The following is a 24406-nucleotide window of genomic DNA, read 5'->3' as shown; positions in this document are numbered from 1 at the left end:
CCATCGACTCTCTTATAAAAGCGTGCATCGTTTTGCTCTGTCGCTTAATAATTCTAGCTTAGCAGATTGTAGGCCCCTAAAACCATTGATACACGTTTACCAGTTGGAAAGTTAACAACATTTTTTAACCCCTTTAAATCGTTACCCTCTAAACCAATTGTACATCTCCACATTTTTAACTCGTGTTTGAAAAAAAGTAGCGCTTATATATTCACTTTTACTGCTAATGAAACTGTAGCTATAAATTGCTAATAAAACCATAGTGTAAGTCTTAAGGCGAGAGATAGACTATCAAGTTACTTGCGACAATCTCGCGCGAGAAACTTTCGCATGTATTTACATTGTGAGCAATAAGTGTCGCGATAAACTGTCGGGCAAGTTGGGTGAGCCTTGAACCATTACTGTCGCAATTTCTCACACTAGCAGTTCTTTTAACTTCCGCAAATCCGGCGTTTTGGCGCAAATAGGACATCGTTGTGTTGCCGCGGCTGTAGTATGCAATTTTGTGAAACGCAAAAGAAATGTTGGGTGAGAGAATGTACCTCTAGAAGCGAAAAGTATGGAGCCTACCATAAATTAATTGATGAGCTGAGAATCGGAGAATCAATCCCAACAATTTAAATAGTTATTTACGTTATAAGTCTGGTAGGTTACTTGAAACAGTACGAGTTAGACATTATGGACGAGGCGACGTCAGGAGCCGAGTTTTTTCGAATTTTCAAAAACTAATTTCATATTTGTGATTTTGATGATCAAAAACCCCCAGATACCAAATGTCGTTGAAATCAGAATTTTTTTCGCACCCTCATTTAGAGGTGCGCCCTTTCGTGGTAGGAATTTTGAAAACACTTTTGCAAAATCGAAAAGGACATACCCGAAAACCTATTCAAAGACGTGCCACCAGTCTTTTTAACTCTCATGTTGCTGAGAAAAAAATTAAAGAAGAAATGCAAATTTCACTACTTTTTTGGGGGTGGCTCCCAAACGAAACACGTTGAACCTTCGGTTTATTTGGAAAAAGTGCTTGTTTTGATCTCCTCTTCCACCCGCACTTTTTTTACATACTTATATGTAACACCCTGTATAAAAAGATTACACTTGAAAGGAAAGTGTACACTAGTGTTGCCTTGCTCCGAAAGCGGTGACGTCACTTTGTTGACAGCAGTCGTTTCACGTCCCTTCCGGATTATTCAAATTTATTACATTTAATTGCTCGCTTATTTGTTAATAATTAATACGCACAAAGAGCTATGATAGTTTACTAGTGTAATAGAACAAAAATTACTTCGATTTAAAACTTTTGATAATACCCAATTTGTTAAATGGAAATTGAATTACTCGTATGTATTAGAGGAGCATTTTCTTTTGATTACATCAAAAAAAGTTATTAAATTCCCAAAACCAGTAGGGCTCTGACCAAGTTAACTGAGTGATATCAACGGCAATAACTTCCAGCGCAAATGCAATCACGCTATCAGTATTGTGTGTTGCCTATCTCACAATAGCTTTCTTATGGGAAACATGCCTAACGTAATTCATACCGTTTTTAAAAACTATACATTTTTTTTGGGAAATGTTTGTTGTTTCTTGTTCTTAAATGTATGTAAATTATGAGTGAACAGTTTATATTGCATTAAAACTCATAGCACATTCTCTGAAAGTGTATAAAGTAGACGTTCGATTGCAATGGCAATCTTTTGTGTATAATTCAAAGGTCAAAGAAGTTTTTGAAATATAAATTGTTTCTCCAGATTCTTGAACATATAAGGAATAAAACGTGATGTAAAAATGGATAATACGTGGTTTCTAAAGCACAAACGGTATGAACTCCGTACACTTGAAGAATAACTCGTAAAACAATTATAGAAAAGAAATCTGTGCTCAGTGTAGTTCAACGTGTATCCACTAAGATGGCTACGGTATACTATTCTTACAAAGCGGGAAATTTAAAGTGGAGTACTTATTGGAATGTAGTAATGTACCTACTGTTTAGCAGTATAACTTAGTCCTTTATTGGTTTTGTTGGTCATTAATGCAGATAAAATGTATCCAGCAAAAAACCGTACCATAAGTAGGAATTACACTGGTTAACGTTACCTACATTCAAAATTTGGGTTAGGAAACTGGCAAAAGAAGTATTTATAAACGTTGTTTAGGATCATGGGATTTTTCACTCTACGTTATAATTAATTGATATAAGAATTTCAGAGCTTACAACAAAAAGAAGTTATGTTAGATAGTGTTTCTGAATTGATAATACACAGTGTTAATGCTGCTTACGTTTACCAGACGCAGCGCTTCATGAGCGCTACTTAAGGGCAAGAATACTCTATCAAAATTTCTCGCCCAAGTTGCTATCTAATAGCACTGTCGACATGTACGGTGGTATCACTGATCTAAACTTACTTTCTTTGTAGATGATTAATGGGGGAGGAGGCTCTTTACACATAAACATTTAATAAAATAACTTAATAAAAACAATGCATTTATTATAAAAGTACTTCTTAACCCTGTAAATCAGATAACAACTTACACAAATAAATAATTACTACAGGAAGTGTAAAAGAAAATTTGCTTAGGTATAAACATGCAAGTTTACTCATCCCTTTCAAAAAAGAAATGCATTCCATTCAATAATGTCTAAATATTGCAAAGGTTACGGCATATTGTATAATTATACCACATCAACAGAAAAGTTAATATTAATATAAAAGCATTGCAAATTTGTCAATGTCCATTGCTTCTCCTCTTGCATTATACTGTTAAAAGTATACATTTGTGCAATAATTATTTTTGTAGCAGAATTATTTTATACTATGTTTGACCGTATGTTAGTGATTTGAAATACATTTGCGCACTTAATTTAAGAGATATGTTAAGCTTAACTATACAGTATCAGAAAAGGAGAAATCAGTAACATCGACATTTTCACGGTGAGTATATGCAAAACTAAACCTATTACTGTTCCTTGTACCATAGGACCTATTTCGAAATCCTTCACCTCATTTTGATTGGAATGTTTTTATTTGTTTCATTGTTAAGGCGCACAAACTTCATTTATTGTATTAAATCAACTGTGCTCGTTAAACTGAAGTAGACACCCAACTGCTCCGAAGTAACCCTCGTGCTCCAAGAATAACGCTTTCATCGTTCCATTCGACCAGTAGTCCATGGCGTATGCTAACAATTTCATGGAGATGGGATTCACTCGTAAAAAATTTCCAATGAACACTACCTGTAAACAAATGCCAGATTTATTGACGAGATAAGGTACTTTCGGTTTTTACAAAATTACAATTGAAATCATGCTAAAGATGAACAAGTGCAAATTCTCCTGTTTTGGTAAGAGTTTTAACTTTAATTCATTCTTGATTTCTTTTTTTTTAATCTAGCTTCATTATCACCCATTTGTGTTTATTTTGTAAACATTATATGTATAGTAGTAATTTTTAACTTCTTTTATTTAAATATTTTTAATTTTCCCCATATGTACCCAGGTTTCTTTTATTTTGCGTCTACAGGTTTCTTTCTTTCCTTCATATTTTTTGACGTAAGCAAAATTGTTAGTGCGCATATTTCCACAATGGAATGTTAGAAGGGATAGTCACGATGGGAAAACGGAACGTCTCTCAAAAATGCAGTAAATTATTTCGAGGAGTACCGAAAGAAGATACTCATAAAGAAAAAATTCAAGATCTGGATCAGATGTATTTGTTGGTAAAGTCAGTGTTTCAAGAACGGAATGTTTGAAGAGGGTACATATACCTTCAATCATTTCGGATGGAATGTTGCTATGGTCTTTGACGGATATCCTAAGGATGGGGTAGAGAAGAACACAAAATCTTCCAAACGCATAAGGCGCTATGGTTCTCTGCAGTGTACCAAAGTCACAGTCATGGTGATGACTGGAATATTATTATTATTATCATGTTTGAAGAGTCCTCCATAATAAAAACGGCTCAGTAGAAGTTATTGGCCAACGACGATTGATTGCTCTAATATGCCCCACCTTCTAAAGCCAGGGAATTAAGACAAAGCAGGTAATCGAGGAAGCTGACCGCGACATCGTCAAGATGGCACTTGACAAGAGCGCCTCTCTCTTCAGTTGGTGCTTAACCATTGGAGAGGATGTGGACTTCCTTGTGCTTCTCAATGGTTTGGGATGGGCTGTGAAGGATGTTTATTTCCAGTAAAGTGACAGAGGTAACTCTGGCCCCTTACTATGTGGAAATTGTGTAAGTCCCCCCAGAATTCGAGTTGTTTCTCCACGCCTTCATTGGGTGGTGTCGAACCTCTGCCTTTTTCTGACATGGGAAGAACAAAATGTGGTCTGCAAGTCAGAAAAACCTTGAACTTATTACCACAGCTGAAGTGTTCCTTCAACCTCTGTATGGAGGAAACTATACTAAAGATACCCTCAATGGCTTGCGCTACAAGAGATTTGTAAAATCAGCCGCCTTTGCTAAGATTGACCCCGCCCGTTTGCCACAAACAGAAGATGGTGCAACATTTCACGCTTACAGAACTTACCACCAAGTTCAGAAGTGGTTGGGGGTGGAACTCAATGGGATAGAAGAAAACCCAACAGGGGCTCATTCCAACAACAATGATGAGCGAAGTGGAACCCCTCCTGCTTCTGAAATTTTTATCATGCGGTTGCAAGAAAAGCTGCAACGCAGGCGGCCGTACCTGCGTAAAAGCAGGCCTCAAATGCTCTGCAAATTATGCTCCAGTGTCGCTTGCCATAACGTCACTGAGCTTCAAATTGCCGATGAAGGAGAAGAAGACGTCGATTTTTTGACTGAATTATAAAGTTTTGAACTACCCATGAAGCGTCCAAAATGAACATGTTAACCAAAAATACCATTACAGAATACAATAATTTAAATATAAATTTCGTGTGGATGCATTGTATGATTTTTTCTTTCAAACTACCCTCAAAAATTACGAGAACTAAACAGAGCAAATTTGCGAAAAATGCAGTTTTTCCATTTTTTGAATTTTTAATATTTATGAGTACCCTATATGGTCTACAGACCGACTTAAATTACAGCTTACATTTGCCACAACATTTTTTCCATGTTTGGAGGGCTGTATCTTGGCATTGAGGCCATATAAAAAAATGAAGTTGATGATTTCTCCAAAACGAGACGTCGCATTGAAAATTTCTTAACGCTGTGTTGTAGAGCTCAAAAAATGGCAATGAGAAGTGTTTTTTATTTTTTTGTATCAGTTTAAATAACAATCAGAAAAAACTAAAAACGATATTGGCATATTTCGGTTGTTCTGATATATTTTCGGAAGTAATCGGAATTTTCTGGTTTTCTTTAAAACATGATAATAACGAATTTGTAAACTTACCCTATCAATTTTTTCCTGAAGAGCACACATCCTAGCTATCGAACCGATATTGTTTGTAATGGTTACTAGAGTGGCCTTTGCAAGATCTTCACGACTAACCTTGGAACGACGATCTCTTGAATTCATTTGTCCAAAACTACACACAGCCGAAAAACTTCATTTGGACCACATTAAGGTATAACATAGAGTGCAAAAAATAAAGCGAAAGTAAGAACAAAGTCATGCAACAAAAAGTAAGTAAAATAGAAAAGCGATTGAAAATTTCATGTAGAATTTCTCATAATGCAACTGTTTTTACATGTTACCCTAAAATAGTTTTAATTTAGATTTGTGAATTAATTAAAACACAATTCACTTAGACAATAGTTTTTAGTAATGCATTTTTTGTTATTTTTCTGAAAATTCAAAAATACTACGGGATTCTAAATTTTAAAAATGCTAGTTATTCATGCAAAATAGTATCAAAAAAGTTAAGCATAAAAGGAGTAAAATGCCTTATATTGAAATTCATTTTTGATAATTAATGATTTATTTAAGAATACACCAAAAAAGTCAATTGTTTTCACCCAATCCAAAAATATATAACTACTTTACCTTTTGACAAAATCAATGTGAGGCAGTCACAAGAGCTTATATACAGGGCCATTCACAATATAATATTTCTTCTGAGCTTTAAGAACATAAAATATGATATATTGCTTTTCTCTTACTAATGCAAATTAATTATGATTAATAGTATAAGACAAGAGTGAAGTGAACTATAAGAAAACAATGTTAAAGTGTTTAAATTCCATGCCAATCATAGAAGACGTTTAGATCAAGATGTAAACAATGAAACATACCTGCTCGCAACTAAGTCTCCAGGTAAACCAAATCTCTGATAATCACCACCATAAATGTCTCTAACCAACTTATCTACGTGTGTGTTGTCACCACCGGCTGCAAGCTCAATAGCTTCTTCAAACGAATTACACCCAGTTAACAAACAGCATAATCCCAAGAACGTACCTCCTCCTATACTGAAATAAATTACACACAAGTTTTATATAAGTGAGCTGATATTTTACCTACCTGGTTCCAGATACACGCTTATAATTATTTGGTCCATATACAGCTAAAACACTTACACCTGATCCAATATTTACAATAAGAAATGGGTATGGATTCGACAGATCGTAGTTCATTTTACAACATTTCTTCTCGTCAGTCGGTTCCGCCCAATAGTAGCATTCAGTGGGGTTATGGGCATCCACGTACTGCATACCTTTTATGAGTGAATCAAATTCATCGAATTTTGCTAACTTCATATTAACTTCCTAAAAATTCCTTATAGATATACATAATAGTGAAATTAAGCGTAATACTTTTTTAAAATCGTTTTCAAATTTGTATGCCCCACCGCCTGTGGCACAAACCGTCGATACCAAAGTAGCTATACCCTTGGACCTTGCCAGTATTAGAAAATTACCCATTTCGGATGTAGGGAATCGGATAAAGTGTAACGTTCCTTTTCGCCCTCTTAGAGGCACATTGTCCATCTGTGGAAAGAAGAAATTAAAATACCTAAACTTAATACTAAAAAAATCAATAACACAATTTTTATTTGGTTTATGAATAATTCATGTAAATATTTGGGCATTGTTCCAATAACCGTATTAATTATGATAGATCAACAAACTTTTTTTACAGGTATGTTTCAAAACACCTCTTTTTTCCATAGTTCCAAAAATTCTTGCAAAGTGACTGGTATAAGGATACCATGATTGGTTTTTTTTTTACAAAAACGGTATCCCTATCTACAGTGTTAAGAGCTTTAGGATGCGCGTACGCAGAAATCGGAAACAACCGATTCGCGCAAGTTTAGCATTGCAAATGATTGTGAAACCTAATCTGCAAACTGGTCTTTTTGTTATAGGTACTCCATTTTCCTCAAATGAGTCTTCATTCCTTAAGTGTCTTGAATTCTGAAGGTGATCCTGGTGTCAACAAGCTTGATCTTGATTCGACAGGGCCTAGTGCTGGTAGAGGTTTCGCTGCTGGTTCTGTTGGTACTATCTTTCTGGGGTTGGTGTAGGATTCTGATCTTCGAAGTTAATGACATCACTCTTATACTCCTACAGTATTCAAAGATGGCAATAGACTGCTTTTCTATCTTGAAGATCACATCCCTTGGCACACTGACTTCAAATTCCTCTGGTATCCATACGCGATAACCTTCCTTATTCCCACAGTACCCAACTAGATAACCTTGATGAGCTTTAGTGTCAAACATATCATTCCAATGCTGACAATGCCCCTGCCACTTTCCTGGGAAAAACTCCTTAAAAGTAGAAAACCAATTACGATTCATGGTCATGCGCTGCGTTGCACCGGAATCTGCAATCCAAACATTGGGGGAATCCACAGATGACGATATCTGATTGGCTAACAAACGCAGACCCTTCCTAATTCTTCTCAGACTTGGACTTCTTGCAATTCTTACAGTTCCGCTTATATTTAGATTATTTAGATATCTATCTGTGTTACTTTTTAAATTGCTTTAAATGTGTTATGTTATATGACTGGTCTTATATCCCAATCTTGTGACCAAATATATTATTATTATTATCTCGATTATTATTACTATTATGGCCTAACACGTTTGTAACATTTTTGGGACGAACTTCTTTGACTTGTCGCCACACTCACCGCCCTTACTGTGACCATTCCCCTGCTCAAGTTTATTGGACTTATTTTGACTTGAAAAATAGGCAGCATGCTCAGTGGAACTATTTAAGCTTCTATCATTCAATTGCTGCTCAACAACACATAATCTCTCCCTAAGATTATCCAACGTTCGATACTGACTCCCAACCATTAAAAAATTAGGATTACGAATATAACAGCTCCGAATACAGAAAGGGTTGTATTTGCAAAATGAAATATCCCATATTGGAAGCTCTCTATACATTGGTAGACTTTATAGTTGTCTAACACATTTTTGCTTTTCCAAACGGAATTGACAACTCTATTAATAACTTTACATTCTAAAAATATTTTCCACTAGAATTTTCGAGACATGAAAGATGAAAAACAAAGGAATTAGTAGCTGTAAAGATAAAAGCAATTTGAAAGTATAACATAAGAAAGCGTGTTAATTACGATAATAAAACTTATTAAAATCTAACAGTGAACATGCGTACTGTAATTACTTCGCCTGAGAGACCGTAGGTATCAGTATTTCAATTTCACATATAAAATTAAATAAGCACTGCACTTGGTCTCAGGTAAACAAATGTTAAACAAAACTTACCTGTAAATGAGTATCTCGATGGCCCGTTTTTCCATAGGATGAATTCTTAATGAGGTATTTTCTAATTTTTTTAAGTATTTCTACTTCGGAATCCAATTCATCGGGGGATATATTTTTGGGTTCAAAATATACTAATTTGCACAACGTTCCTCCAATGTCCATTCCAAACCACGGCATTGCTATAAAGAAACGATTATTTCAATCAATTATCAAACGGTGCAACTTTGAAAAGCAGTGTAGTATGTTGATTATATCTAGTACTAAACCGAAGTTCTCTACTTGTAGAGGTAATGAGAATTTTTTTCTGAATCTCTACACTGACAACACGGTGGAGATTATTGCCGGCTTACATTTATCTATGGACCATAATTATGGAAATGATGTACAACCTCTCAGTTTTATCATACATTATGGGCAATAATAAAAAATTAAAATACAATATATGGATTGCCAAAATAGATGCCAGCCTATGACAAATCTGACACTTGCCATAACCTTGCTACCTTAATATCTTTTACGTAAATTACCTACGTCGAAATGTAAAATCTACACTAGTAGCGCTAACCTTGATGATAACGATTAGTACATTTAATTGTTCCCATCCTACAACAGATATTAAATTTAAGAATGTTCCCAAGAAACAAATGAGTCAGAAGCATGTCAAATAAAAATTCAATTCAGAATTGAACTTTCAGTTAAATTGATCAGACATACAGGGTCACTGATAAGTCTGGAAAATGGATACATATACAAAATATCAAAAAAAGTTTTTGGGTTCTTTAATACCTACTAGGCCGTAATAACTTTAATTATACAACGTTGATCATAAAGGCGTGGCGCACCAATACTGCATTTTTTCAAAAGGAACACTCTACATTATTTGATATTTCAATTTTTCCCCTCAATTTTAAGCAAAATTTGTAAGAAGCATAGTATGGAGTAAAAGGAGCACACTAGGTAACAGGCTGAAACTTTATTTTGTAATTTTTTCGCCTTCCAACGAACGGTACTAGACACTGGAAAACATACTTCCTCGCAAACTTCTATCAATACGAATCGAAAACTGGGGGTAGAAAACTTTATGCGACGAAAAAAAAATACTGCTGCCAACGGACAGCGGTTCGACCTCGAAACTGGCAAAAGGCGTCTTCTTCTTCGCGTCTGTCGTATGTAAACAGAACTCCCCGTTAATTTTTGACATCCAATAAAACTGGCTAGCAAGGATAACAGCCAACAGACGAGCCTCAGATACCACATATATACACTTAAATTTATAAGATTTATTTAATTCAAAACAAGAAACTTGATAACTAGGACTAAGATTTTAATGACGTTCAAAAACAGCGAAAATGCAATTATTACTTAAACATTTAAAAACATAACATAAATTTTATTGATGAAACTGAATAAAACCCAAAATTATTTTATTAAGAAATTAGATAAGATGAGGAAAACATTGTTGGTTCATGCTACCCTCTGCAGGCCAGTCGCAGAAGCAGATAATAGATGACACAAAAACTCCAAAAAACGCACCAACAAGTTGCTGTCATTTGATTCAATTTATCCTGAAACATGTTTACATATAACAGAGCGATGCCTCAGACTTTCAGGAAAAAAATACAAAATCATCAAAATCTTAGCCCTATTGATAACAAATAAAATTGAGAGATAGAACAATTTTGCAAACTTCCAAATTCCCACAAATGCCTTATCGTTCACACCAGACTTTAGGTTCATGTACTGCCTATTATACATATACTTCTTTCCCTGGATTTAGGAATGTAATTTTTTTAGGATAAATAACTCGGTTTTTGCTCTTTGCTTTTGTCGTAAGAAAGGGTTTATGCGGTTATGCCCTAAGAACATCCTAAACATTTTTTTAAAGGAATCAGAACAATTATGCAAAATTTGCCTTTGGGATCATTTAGTCTGACAAGTTGTGATTAATCTTCACAATGACCTACAGCTACACTAGATAATGATGACCCCAAACAATGATAGAAGTGAAAAGCGAGATTACCACTGCATTGTGGATTAACTTAGAAACTAACAACCAAGCTAAAAAAATTAGGATGCTTATTTTAAGGAAGGATATCCAACGAGCAGTTCCTGCCCGATCAGCATAATTTATTGTATCTATATGAAATAAGAAAACTTTTCATATTCACCTCTAATGATTTTTGACGAGCTAGTTGTTATGAAAGCCATTCAAGTTGTACATAAAACTAAAAAGCACATGCAGAATGACTGAGAGTCTGTGGTCGAGAAACTATATCTAATCAAATCTACCTAATTACATGACCGATATTATCAATTAAATATCAGAAAAGATAAAAAATACATGTAAACCACCAATCCAAATCTAAATTTTTTCCCGGCAATCATTCACTTAGGTAACTTTCTTTTTCAAAACTGATGTTGCAGGCGTTCATTTCTTATATGACGACTATAAGTTTTATAGCGCCCTAGTGGAAAAATAATGCAGATGTCCGTTCCTGTTAGCTCTTAGATTAAAATGTAGATTTTTGAAATTTCTTTCTTACAAAGCTGATGGTATTTATCCAGAGAGAGGTCATCCCCAACATTTACTGCTGTCTAGATTCAACTTAAATTCACTAGAAGAAAGAAGAATTAAGTCTAACGTCACATTCCTGTATAATCTCTTTCATAAGAAGATAGACTGTGGCGAGATACTAAAATTAATAAATTTATATGTACCATTTTATGCTTCACGGTCGTCTACCAAATTTTATTGCTCTAAACCGAACACAAACATATTGGCTGCTTCTCCTATTCATTTTATGTGTGCAAATTTCAATAAAATATCAAATATGTGCGACATCCACTTCTTACCTCTAGATAGTATCTTATTAAGGCGCCTCTGAAGTAAATTTGTTGTGCTAAACGGAGTGTGTAAAGTTGCCTAACCTCTTCAAAAGAGCATGTTACAAGTAGAAAGAGATGATTGAATTTGTCCCATTCTATTTGGTGTCTCTTTATTTATAACCTTTCAATGGATTTAATTATAAATGCAAGGAGCCTAATAACACTTGCCTAATGAGCTTTTCTATTGATATTAATAAATTCATCTTGTTTATTTATTGCATGGTAATTAAAATACTATTAGTTTACGTATTTTCCTGTTTAGTGTTTATTCAAAGGATTTTGCGTTTTTCAAGTATGGATATTTTTCTCTAAAGCAATATTTTGCATATGGTGCACTATTATTACCGGCGATTGTAAATTAGGCCGATGGTTAGGTACCTCATTATTATAAAGTACCTATATGAAAATTTGGTCGGTGTCCAATTTAGATTGAGACACCACAAACCGAATCAATCTAGTTACGTTTGTTGATATACAGGAGGAAAGCGAAAGTTTTAGGTTTTGTGATGTTATCATATCTTGCTACCCATGCAAAATAGAAGAAAGGTAATAACTGTCAGTTTTAGATATTTTTACGTAGAATCTAGTGGACTAGTAAAAAAAGTGTTGGACCACTCTGAGATTTGATCCGAAGTTGGTGTTTTTTAAACACCGTATGTTTCATAAAATCAGTTGTTTGCTTTCTTTGTTCTAATTACACTGATGTATCACAACCCATATAAATTTTTCAATTTTACCCATGAAAATGAATAAAAACGTAAGTTTTTACTGTTTGAAATACAAATAGCAGATTAAATAGAGATTATGGTTTTTTTAATTATATCCATGGTAACTAAGGCAAACTATACCAGTCAATAATGCTGATACATAATTGTAATCAGGATAAAGAATGAAAAAAAATATTGCAAAGCAAATGTGAGATGTGGAAGTTGGAACGGAGAAAGCGTATAACTGCTTCCACATTTGGAAAAATATGCAAGATGACAGCGAAAACGGTTACGGCACTTCTTTACAGCACATTTATGGGAACACATGCCACAGAATTTGGACTAATCCATGAGGTCAATGCTATCGCATTATTTGAGCAGCAGTATGGAAAACGTGTTCAAAAAAGTGGTCTAATCATTGATAAAGATATTCCATTTCTTGCCTGTTCACCGGATGGGTTGGTGGAGGATGATGGTGTCGTTGAGGTGAAGAGCTCCGAAAAGAGCGGGGACCTGTCACCGATAGAAGCCTTCCAATGCGGAAAAATCGACTTTTTCCATAAACCAGGTGACACATGGTGTTTGAAAAAAAACCCATAGCTATTACTATCAAGTACAAGGGCAACTGCACATAACAAATAGAAATATTTGTTACTTCATAGTATACACCAGAGGCGGCATACATGTGGAACAAATCGAAAGGTAATAATTCGCATTTTTTCTGTGAAAGATATGTTAATTTGTTTTTGTAGAGATGACGTTTTTTGGACTACCAAAATGGCGGAGAACTTATCTGACTTTTATTACAACTCGCTAATCCCGGAATTGGTAGATCCACGAAGAAGTAGAGGACAATACCTGAGAACAATTTACATGAGTTGAGGGGGAGGTGCAACACTATGCATTAATTATTTAATAAAGTATTTTTTCTTATTGTAAATATGTATTTGTATATTGTATATAAAAGTATAACATTTCTTTGTCTATTTTTTAAAATCATCTTTTCCTGATACTTATGAGTCCCTTCACTGTTGTTGTGAGACGTATCCCTACATGTTTTATATTCAATAAAGATTTATCGCAATAAATTCGTTGCTGGGTATTTACTATGATCATTATTGACCAAATTACCTATTTGTTATTTACGTGCTTAAATGAATTTAATTTTCATAGAAAGTCTAAAAAGTGTTAAAGCGGAACCGCTATTGATAAAAGGAACTGCGAAAGTGATTAAATCACCCAAATCTTTTTTCAAAGTTGGACCTTTTCTATAAAAGATGAAAAAATAGCTATCCGTACGAATAGTGGACTTTGTTAGCAGATTATACTGCGTTCCATTCGGTCAAAATTACGTTTCGGTCATTTTGCCGTACATATGCGCCGTGCGAACGAGGGGTCAGTAGGATTAAAAAACAGCGGAAAAAATAAAAAGTTATAGATACCCGCAATGAAAGTATAAGCCACAAGGAACTCGACAAGATGGTAAAAAGGTGTATATTTAAAGGAATTCCCTCTATTTGTGTCATAATGCATATTTAATCATCTAATTACCCTATAATTAGCGAGGTACAAAAGCAACAGTCAATTTCGCCGGGAGGTATGGGGTGCAATCTAAGCTGCCTAACTTCGATTTAAATCACTGAAAAATTCGTGACGTCACACAAATCTTTTTACCAATTTGGCGCTTTTCTATAAAAGATGAAAAAAATTGCTATCCGTAGGATTAAAGTGCTTTATTAGCAGATTATAAATCGCCAAAAACCATGTTCATCGTGCAAATAGAACTCCAGTTATCCTTTAAATTCGTTTTATCAACGACTCTAATTATTTCAAAAAATATGATAAATATCGAAAATAAAAATCCGTAGGATTAATCTGTACTATATTTCCTACAATATCCAACATCGACCTAATTTCCAAAGCAACTGTAAAAAACCGTATCCTTTATAAACTATTTTGTCCTTTTATAGGTCATTTCAGATTCAGTTCATAGGCGCCTTAACTCTTAGGCACGATAAAGTACTTGATTTTTAATTTCTTAATTTATATACCTACTTAACATTTTCTTTTTAATAATTTTTCTATAAATTCTACTATAATCTTTTTTTTTATATTTCTATAATGCGCCTTATGTTTAGCTTTATTAGTAATTGACCTGTAATTGGATGTATTTATATCTGTCGGTCAATAAACATTATTATTATTAGACCAAAAACAGTTAGAGTATTTTTTGAAAATTTTCTAAGGATTGTAGGTAGGTGAAGGTTAAGTACGATATCGATAACCACTTCCGAGAAACAAAATAAATTTGGTGTTTCATGTCAGTTACTCATAGATTTCAATCCTGTCGCTCTACAAATTTATTTATTTTTTTTAAATTTATTTGCCTTTATTTTTGAGTGGGCGGGGTTTCAGCCAAGGCTGCTCTACCAACCCAACCCACTATACATTTACAAATATCCATGCCCGAACCCGGATTCGAATCAGGGACCCATAGCACCACAGTCCAGCTTCAACTGAACTGCGCCACACGAGCCGGCAAAATGAGAACAACACTCTGCAAGATGTTTCCACCACTAAATTTTTGGGTCTACATTTTGACAACCACTTAAGCTGGAAAGTACACTGCTCCAAACTCGCAGCTTGATTGAGCTCGGTTAATTACCTAATCAGAAATCTGAGACGCGTCTTAACTCTAAATCAACTCGTTAACATATACCACTCGCTTGTGGATTCCATCCTACGATATGGGATATGTCTATGGGGTTCGTCTACTCACTCGCATGCTATTTTCATTGCCCAAAAGCGCATTATAAGAACAATTGCAAACGTGTCAAAATTTCATTCGTGCAGAGGTCTCTTTAAAGGTCTGGAAATCTTAACGGTTCCTAGTTTATTAATTTTTGAAAATTGTAAATTAATCTTCACTTATTCTCATAAACTGATTAGGAACAAGGACACACATAGTTATAATTTACGTGATAATGACCTTTTCTAAATCCCCACTTTTAAAAGAAAATTAACCGCGAACTCTCCCATGGTTCTTGGAGTACAAATGTATAACAAGCTACCTCACTACTTAAAAGGCTGTTACACTAAAACTGTTCAAACAAAACCTGTTAAAGTACCTGATTCTTAACCCTTTTTACACCACTAGTGAATTTTTTAATCTTTAATTGTTACCTAATTGTTAGTTTGTAATTGACTTGTGCTATACATACGTTTTGTTGGTCTATGCACTAAAATATATTATTATTATTATTATAATTATTATTATTACATTTCCAAACAACTTTATTTCTTTAAGGTGGCGTAAAGTTATATGCAGGATATAGATAGTATCAGTAGGCACCCTCTATTTTACTTTTATGAGAATATTATATGCAACATAATTTTTTTTCTTTCATTGGATTTGGGAAGATATCCGTTAATTTCCAGGAATCCCTATAGATCCCCATAAGGATGTTTTCGAATGTGAAAAGATATTTCATCTCGTCCGCCGTTTTAGTCTTGATAATGATTAATAAAATAGTAAAATAGTTTCAATGCTGAGCGAATAGAAGGCGAGTTCGTCATAATAATGCTTTTGAAATTTTCTGCACAATTCATAACAACTTTCAAAATTGCACATTTCCAAAACATTTTTGAAATACTAGAGCACATTTCGAAGCAGTGCACTTGGTTGCATTAAAAAACGTTATCCAAAGATATATTGGTTTGGTAGTTATTGAAGCGTATAGTTCTAATATTTTCTCAAGACTTTACGATAAACAATTAAAGTCAAAAGTCCCACAGTTATTTAAATAGGAAAGATAGACATGTTGAGTTGTTTCAATGGAATACCTTCTATAAATAGCTTTCATTTAGAAGCATATATACTCATAAATAATTATGCAAGTCCTAAAGTTGAACTACAGACACTGGTAGAAAATGAAGTCTGTTCTGCTTCCGAAACGATTTTATTGCACCTTTCCTGTAACGAACTTGATATCAAAATCACGGTTTTACGCACTTATCCACAACCATAATACCGTATTTAATTTCTCTCCAAATAAAATGTGTTTAGCCGTTCCCCAAAAAAATTGGCACACGGTTGTTTTCTGCCCAGATTATAATACAAAAGTAGTAAATATTTCTTGTAATAATTAATAAATAAAAAAAATCTCGACGTCATATTAACGACCAAATTCAAAAAGAAAAATATTTGCATTGAACTTGCATGATAGTAGGATAAGCATAACCTTAATTTACACACATTGTTATTTATTCAAATGAATGCATATATTTTAAGAACAATTACCTAAGATTACAATGAAAAAGTGTGTGGTTTTCTAGCAAAATTGGCAGTCAAAACGGATGTCAAGGTTTATGTTTGTTCCTTTTCTTGATTTTCTGTTTCCAGACTCAGTTAACGTTTTCAAAAAAATCATCAAAAGCTTAAAAAAAACAGAAAGACTCAGGACTTAACTACCTTAACTAAATAAATAAACTGCCGATTTGATTTAGGAACAGTATAGTAGTTCATTAAATTGTGTAGTTTATTGAGACACCTTTTCGCCAACCTCCTAGAAAAACAAACAACTCTTCCTGAAAGGTTTTCAGAGATTAAAAGTTCTACTGAAAATTTTACGATGGTCTTTAGAAAAATGTCTAGCTAGAAGATTACAAAGACACTCTCTGATTAGAAACCTTAGTAGTTTTAAGAAACTGTTATTCAAATTTAATAACAAACAACGAAATTTAAAAAAATATCCGCATAGTTTGCTCTAGTAACTTAACAAAAAAAGAGTAAGATAGGGGAAGAACAAAATTGAGATATAAATGTGCCAAGGCAATTTTTTCGCCGTCTTCGACAAAACTCAAATTTGAACATTTCACAAAAATCATTTCTGATGCAACTATCAATTAATGATTAATGCGATTTCTACAGGTTTTCAATGCTGAGATTTCGCTGCTGACCTGCTCGGACAAAACGTCGTAATAACGAATGTTCTTATCGCAAACGACTAGATATAACCTATTATATTATAACTCACTTCGACCAAATGTGTCTTACTTCTAACACCTTCTAGTGCACCTTATCTAAATTGACAATTTATAAAAGCGAAAAAATTAAAACGAAAATTACGTATCTACACAAATTTCTAAAAGGAAAAACAAATACTGAAATACAAATTCAAACGAAACGATCACACTGTGTGTTTAATCGTAGATACCTAGACAGTGTGATGAGTGTAGCAAAGGCCACGTTCTTTCTTATCACCTATTTTGTTGAGAGTTGGAGCGTATCTATACAAACAGTTTGGCTCCACACACCTCATAAACATCTTATCTTCTCTAGGTTTTGCATCATCTTACAGATGGCATTATTTTCATAAATTTATAAAAACACGAAATTTTAAATTTTTGTATCTCCTAAAGCTAAACTATAGACGCCAGAGGACCAAATAAAATATCACATGAAAAGTACTTTTGCACTCTACAATTATGAATAAAACATAGTTTCTCCCGACGTTTGTCGCATTGGCAAACTTGATTTTTTCTCTCTCTTCACCATTCAAACAAGTGGGAAAAATAAAGTCTTCTACCGGACCTTTTGCAACCATTTAGCATTTTGATGTCCAATTTAACTGTACTGTACAGACTGATTCAAATTCAAGGGCCACCATGGGGATCTCGGGAACTGTAAGAGATAGGCACTTAGGTAGTTTCGAGGGTAGTTTAAATTTGGTAAAGTTGCGTATTTTGATGCTTGCAGTTCCAGAGATCCCCATTGTGACCCTCGAATTTGAATCAGCCTGTATATGTGGTTTATCTAAGTAATAAGTAAAACGTAAAATGCATTAGTATTCAGTACTAAAAGAAGATATTACATGTACGCATTGTCGTAAGTTTCATAACAGTTCGTTGCATTTAGCAAATTTCCAGCAACGCTGAGATTTCAGCAACTACTATAAACGTAAAACACTACATAATTGGTAGTTACAATGTCTAAAAATTCTTACCGTTACTGTCTACTGCTGAGATAGGAATTAAGGTTTGTAACAATGTTAACAACAAACAAATTAAAGTTAATCCATCCAGAAACTAATGTCAATTCTGGTATTAATGTGAATGCTCTAAAAATAAACAATTCGCTTAAGGTGGCGTTTACATTGAAAAATTGGAAATTTGTTTCCATAATTACTGCCTTTTGAATACAAATTTTTGGTTGAAATAGCATTCATTCTATAATGTTCTGACATTTGCATGAAACAAACATTATTTAGCTAATTCCTGCACTTTCGCCGATATTTAGGAAATAAGTTGTTAAAAAACTCCCATATAAAATATATATCTTTCATGTTTATCACACACTGATAATAATTTGTTATCAAATTTAACTTCACAGGTTTAAACTCTGAGCAACCATCGGTCGTTAACAGAAGTTTATTTTTTGACCTCGAAACAAAGTTAGGGTATATTGCAAGGTATATTGTATCAGATGACCAACAAAATTATTTCAGATGTCAGATAAGGATTACGTACAGCAACAAAAATAAAAACATTATTAGCTTGGACCACAGAAAAGATGAGGGTTTAAATTGCATTAAGCAAGTAGTGTTTTAGACCGTTTTATATACCTACCTTTTAAATGCAAAACCTAGTGCATAGTTTATCATTATATTTCAAGACTTATATGACATGCTTAATTCTAGAAATCTTTCTGCAAAATTTTTTTTTAGAAACAACCATTTTCACTGGAAACAACCAAATTAAGAAATGAGTGATTAGTTCAAAAAGAAAAATAGAATTCGTGGTTACTTGTGTACAGGGTGTTCCATTTTCGACACTTTAATATAAAAAGTTATCGGACCTAACCTCATTTTTTGAAATTAAAAATTTTTTGGTTCAAAAGATTCAAAAAGCTAAAAAAAATTAACTTGAATCTTTTTAGAATGTCCTTGGTGTGTTATATTTTTCAAAGAGTATTTAATATGTTATCTTTGTTGATTAAAATGCACATGGGTGTTCTATTTAAAAAAATAACTTTTTCACCTGACTCCATATTATCTTATTTTGAAAATGGCAGAATAGTAAAAAAGTCGTTATAAAAAAAGTGTCATAATAAACATTTTGGTCATTCTTAAATTAAGACATAAAGAGCACATACAGCATATATTTATTACTTTTTTGACGGCACTAACAATTACGATAGTAAGTACCATATAGAAGTTTCAAAAATAGTACATTCCTGTACAATAAAGTAGGTAAAGGTAGGCAATTTGGGAAATGTCATTAACCTTGATGCAACATTGTAATACACTGGAACGAAAAGCCTACTAATGATATTTCAAACTAAAACTCTTCCCACAAGAAGCTAACCGCAATCTAACCTAACTGCGCATGTTGACGTAACCTAACTGCGCATTTCGACCCAACCTAACCGCTATCTAACCCAACAGCGCATCTCGATCTAACCTAACAGCGCATCACGACCCAACCTAACCGCGGTCTCGACCTAGTGTTGTTCCTCTTGAAAATTTTAATGAAAATTTTCGCTTTTGAAATTTTCAAATGCGAAATATTTCATTGTAACCCAAAACTGAAATTTCAGTGACATATTCATACATTTCAAGTGAAATTTTCATTACGAAATTTCATTTGAAATGTTCTCAAATTTTTATAAATTTCAGTGAAAATTTCATATATTGTCATCAATCATAAATTTCAATGAAAAATTCACATTCTTCCCTCCTTTTCATAAATTTCAAATTTTTTTTATAAATTTCATAAATTTCAAGAAAATTTCAGAATCGGTCAAAACTGAAATATTCCCAACCCTATCTCGACCAACGGCGCATCTCCACTTAACCGCGGTTTCGAACTAACTTAAACGCGGTCTTGATCTAACTTAACATCGGTCTCGACCTAACCTAACCGCAGACACGATAGGATTTTTGGAACGAAGGTAACAGGCCCAAATACTCACCGCAGCGCAGACTTATGCCGCGATATCTCGAGAACGATGTGTCATAGGGAGGGGTTCATGGGTGTCTATGGAAAGGTCTCGACCTAATCTAACCAATGGGAGGGTCGGAATTGAGATAGAAGCCCAGAAAGTGGGAACGGATGCCCCGCGTACTCACACTTCTGAATATCAAATTTGGACGAGATTGGACCATAAGCAACGGAGATATAGCGATTTGAAATTTGACACCTACTGCAAACACTTAAACCGCGATATCTCAAGAACGGTACGTCGTAGATAGGGTTCATGAATGTCTTCGAAAAGGTCTCGACCTAACCTTACGACGGATCCGATCTAATCTAACATCGATAAATGTGGTAAAAAATCGTACTACGCATGCGCAATAGTTAACTTTCTTATTTGTGGACCAATTTGATTGCAATTTTTATGGTAGGTTTCTCTAATAAAAGCGAACACAATAAAAGTGCAAATAATCGTATTGAACCTAAAATAGATTACACCTAAAAAATGAAGACACTCCATTTTCTGTGGAATTTGTGCGAAATAAATCCACGCTAGTGAAGTTTTAAAATGCGGGGCATTTTTATCAACCTATACATATACAATGAGATTGACTAAAATAGAGACTATCCATATACTGGTGCTTTTTTGAGCCGAATCAAATTTATTTTCCAGCGATACTTACAAAACAACCCTAACTACATTCTCACAAGAATCAAGCAAAAAAAATTACACGGCATTTGCTAACAAAACGACGGTAGACGGTAAAGAAACATTTGTAAGAAGCATTTTTCTGTACTTTTCAACTAATAAAATATAGGGTACTTCTGAAATTGACAATTTTTTCATTTCCCACCATATCTTTTAAGCGAGAGAATACTTACTTTCAAATTTTTACTTTACTAAGTATTTTAAGTTTGACCCAAAAAAGGCACATGACGCCTAGGTATATCACTTTTTTTATAGCACTAACAATTACAGAGGTACCCTCGGAGGTACCTTATAAAAGTCTCGCAATGGAATACCATGTACTTACCTTATTTGTTACTTTTTATTCGCTGAAAAATAGTTTATAGCGAGGAAACTTTCGAATTATGGAAGTGAGGTGCATTTCGAAGCTCGTTTCGAAGTTGACACTGTGTGCCTTAAAATTTTATTTCTTGATTAAATGAAAAATTTTGAAATTGATCTACGGGAAGGTCCGAAAGTCTTAGCCTTCGGTCATGATGTTGATACTTTAAACTGAGATTATTTCGAGTAAATAAACGTAACTTTTGCTAATTTCCACCTAGAACTGTAGAACTATATGGTGGAAACAATTTGATTTTGATAACTTCAGGCACTCCAATTTGCGAGCCCACCTTGGAAAGCAATAGTCTATATATTCTACGATACCTCGAGACTTACTATGGATTTTCTGCCTTTCACATGTTTTCACACATCAAATTTATGTCCGTGGTAGATTTCAATACTAATGAATGAAAATTGACAAACTTACGAGTTCCACTTTCAGTTTCGGCCGGAAAACCATTCACAACCTCTCCCATCGCAGATTCAGCCATTTTTGATTGTTTTCGGACACGATTTTTAAAAGTTCTCGGAGCCATTACAAACACATCTTTCTACAAAGAAATGAAAAACATTACCATAAGGATGACTTTAAGATAACATTTAACCAGTGCGATAATTCAAGAATATAAGAGAACATTTTTAGCTTACTTACTATTGCTTTGACCCTGACCTTAAGTTATAAACATAAACCAAGTCAAAGAATAGTGCTGCATAAATTATAGACTTTTATAATGTGTGAAATTAAGAGCACTTTTGTCTGCCTGAGCGGGCAACGTGAGCACTTAAAGGTGCTTGTGATACGAAGAAGCACCACACCAGCACTACTGCACCACATAACCTAAAACTAACCTTTATAGTACACCTTCATTTTAGTCAAAAATTGTAATTGAACAACTAAAAAAAAACGTAGGCGATGAAATGGATTCTTCATGCACTCATGTTTTTACGTTAACACGATCTAAATGGACACATTTACGTACTTTGACCAAAAGTGTTGCGATGGACGTAATAAATTACCGAGTGCGAATGGCTATCTCTCGTAGTACCACTCGTAATTTTACGTCAATTTGGTTTCAAATAATTACATATTCAGGAAGAATATTTACGTGCAAGAAGATGTTTTTACTCATTACTTTTTACGAGATAAGTGGCTTGACCTCAAAAGTTAAAGTAGGTAGCTAGGTATATGGAAATCGGGCGAAAAGCAGAATGGGTAACGTAATTTAAATGCGCAGCGCATAGAGCAATGGTAAATTACGACGGCTTACAAAAAGTGTACAATTATTCACAAATAATGTATAGTGGGATTTTCAAAACACCTTTTCATTTCAAATTCAATTGATTCATTTCATATTATGCAGTAGCGACAACGGCAAACACTTCGCCTTCGTGTATGCAAAGAATGGTCTTTGGTGTATGTGATCTGCCCAGATCTGTACACAGAGATCTGTATAATGTAGTCAGTCTGTCAGTACACTGTAAAAAACCATAGACCAAATACAAAAAACTAACGCAATCAACTGTGTTAGGTATCTTTCAACGTATATTATAGGAAACTATCCTAGATTATATACAGGAAAGTGCAGTACAAATATGATCGAATGTAGCGTTACTAGATGGCAGCTAAGTGGCCAAAAAACAATAGAATAAAATTTAAAAATCATACCATTGAATTTAAATTCAATGCTTCTTGTCGACTGTCGTGTGGTTATGCAAATCAAATTGCATTTTTTTTAAAGCACCCTCTGTGTTGTTTGGGGCCCACTTAAAGAGAGTATAATTATTTAAATATTTGTATAGAAAACTGCTGATGTAGTTACGCTATTCATTATTAGGTACCAGCACATTTTAACGAAAAAAACTTTGTCCTTTACTATGGGTACTTCTCTTTTCAGGCAATCCCAGCCTTAAATGGATATCTGAATTTATAAGATTACATTGCGAAAAATGTTGCAAATAAAATTGATCAGAAATCGCCGAAATTCCTGACCCTGTGTCAACTTCCATTGTGATTGATTTATTATTTACCTGTATGCACATTTTTATAGGCTGGTTATTTATCGAGGCAATCGTGAAAATGTTTAAATCATTTAAATCTAAATCCGACTCCTCTAATGAATCATTAACATATTTATGATAATTGCTATTCGCTCGTGATTTACCCTTACAAAATGAAGCGATGTGTCCCTTTTTTTGGCACAGATGGCACTGCGCATTACGAAAAAAACAACTATCGTCTACATGATTAGATTTACCACAGTGATTGCACCTGCTCCTTCGGTATCCACTGCGCTGACCCTTTTCTTTGGACTTTTCCTTGCACGCTACCCTTCTCCTCGTCGCCTGCAATTTATGAACCGCCGCTACTGACGAAGTTCCGGCGATCAAATGGGAGTTGGTCTCTGCTGCTTCCACCCCCACAGCAATTTCCTGTGCTTTTTGGAACGTGAGTGACTTCTCCACGAACAATCGCTGTCGGGTGGTTTCACTCTTGAGCCCGAAGACTAATTGGTCTCGCAGATTTTCCTCCAATTTTTCTCCAAATTTGCAATCTTTAGCTAATTTTTTTAAATTAGCCATGTACACTGCCACTGACTTCCCAACGTCCTGCTTGCGTTGGCGAAATTTATATCTTTCCGCTATTTCGGATGGTTGCGGCTGGAGATGGTTTTGCATCAGCTTGACTAGATCTTCAAACTTATTATCTTCTGGATTGGCGGGGTTGCACAAATCCACCATTAAGTCAAACGCTTCCCCTCTGATGACGGTAATTAATATTGGCGTATGCTTGCTAGCCTCAATTTCGTTCACCTTAAAATACTGTTTTAATCGCGCGATATATGACGACCAGTTTTTATCTTCGAATTTGTATTCTTGAATTCTACCGAGAAGCGCGGCCATTTTATTTTATTAGGTATATTTATTTGGATTTAATATTAATTTACTTTTAGGTATTTATCAAACGCGTTTACCTTAATATTTAATTTAGGATATTTAATTTACTTTAATCCTCGTCGCCACTGTTGTAACTTGGAGGAAATAAAACTCATCGGATTGCGCTCTATTTGCATACTGCCTTTATATTTCTATATTCAAGGATACCCACCTATGTACATG

The 24406-nt window shown here is 34.3% G+C and overlaps 1 protein-coding gene across 4 annotated transcripts; it reads right to left on the bottom strand.

Moving 5' to 3' along the window:
* Window positions 1-2695: 2695 nt before the first annotated feature.
* LOC116167190 (pantothenate kinase 3) lies at window positions 2696-22461 on the bottom strand. Of its 4 annotated transcripts, none has more exons than XM_031482453.1 (8): window positions 22270-22461; window positions 21717-21840; window positions 8654-8832; window positions 6726-6899; window positions 6433-6677; window positions 6204-6380; window positions 5362-5515; window positions 2696-3235 (listed from the first exon to the last, which is right to left on the bottom strand). In XM_031482453.1, the coding sequence occupies exons 2-8, from the start codon at window positions 21823-21825 to the stop codon at window positions 3071-3073; spliced, it is 1203 nt and encodes a 400-aa protein (XP_031338313.1). In that variant the 5' UTR covers window positions 21826-21840; window positions 22270-22461; the 3' UTR covers window positions 2696-3070. The 4 variants fall into 4 exon arrangements, with proteins under 4 accessions (XP_031338313.1, XP_031338311.1, XP_031338314.1 ...); XM_031482451.1 differs by having other exon boundaries at window positions 22139-22460; XM_031482454.1 differs by having other exon boundaries at window positions 5362-5497; window positions 22139-22458.
* Window positions 22462-24406: the final 1945 nt, after the last annotated feature.

This window comes from Photinus pyralis, unplaced genomic scaffold, assembly GCF_008802855.1.
Source record: "Photinus pyralis isolate 1611_PpyrPB1 unplaced genomic scaffold, Ppyr1.3 Ppyr1.4_LG3b, whole genome shotgun sequence".
NCBI lineage: Eukaryota > Metazoa > Arthropoda > Insecta > Coleoptera > Lampyridae > Photinus > Photinus pyralis.
This window is presented reverse-complemented; position numbering and strand designations above follow the sequence as displayed.

What these genes read in the sequence shown, in the direction of transcription:
- LOC116167190 (XM_031482453.1), bottom strand. Translation starts at nt 21,825, where the DNA reads ATGGCTCCGAGAACTTTTAAAAATCGTGTCCGAAAACAATCAAAAATG. An exon ending in CGAAACTGAAAGTGGAACTC is followed by an intron (nt 8,833 to 21,716) that starts GTAAGTTTGTCA and finishes GTTTCTTTATAG; the next exon opens with CAATGCCGTGGTTTGGAATG. An exon ending in TTGAAAACGATTTTAAAAAA is followed by an intron (nt 6,678 to 6,725) that starts GTATTACGCTTA and finishes AGGAATTTTTAG; the next exon opens with GAAGTTAATATGAAGTTAGC.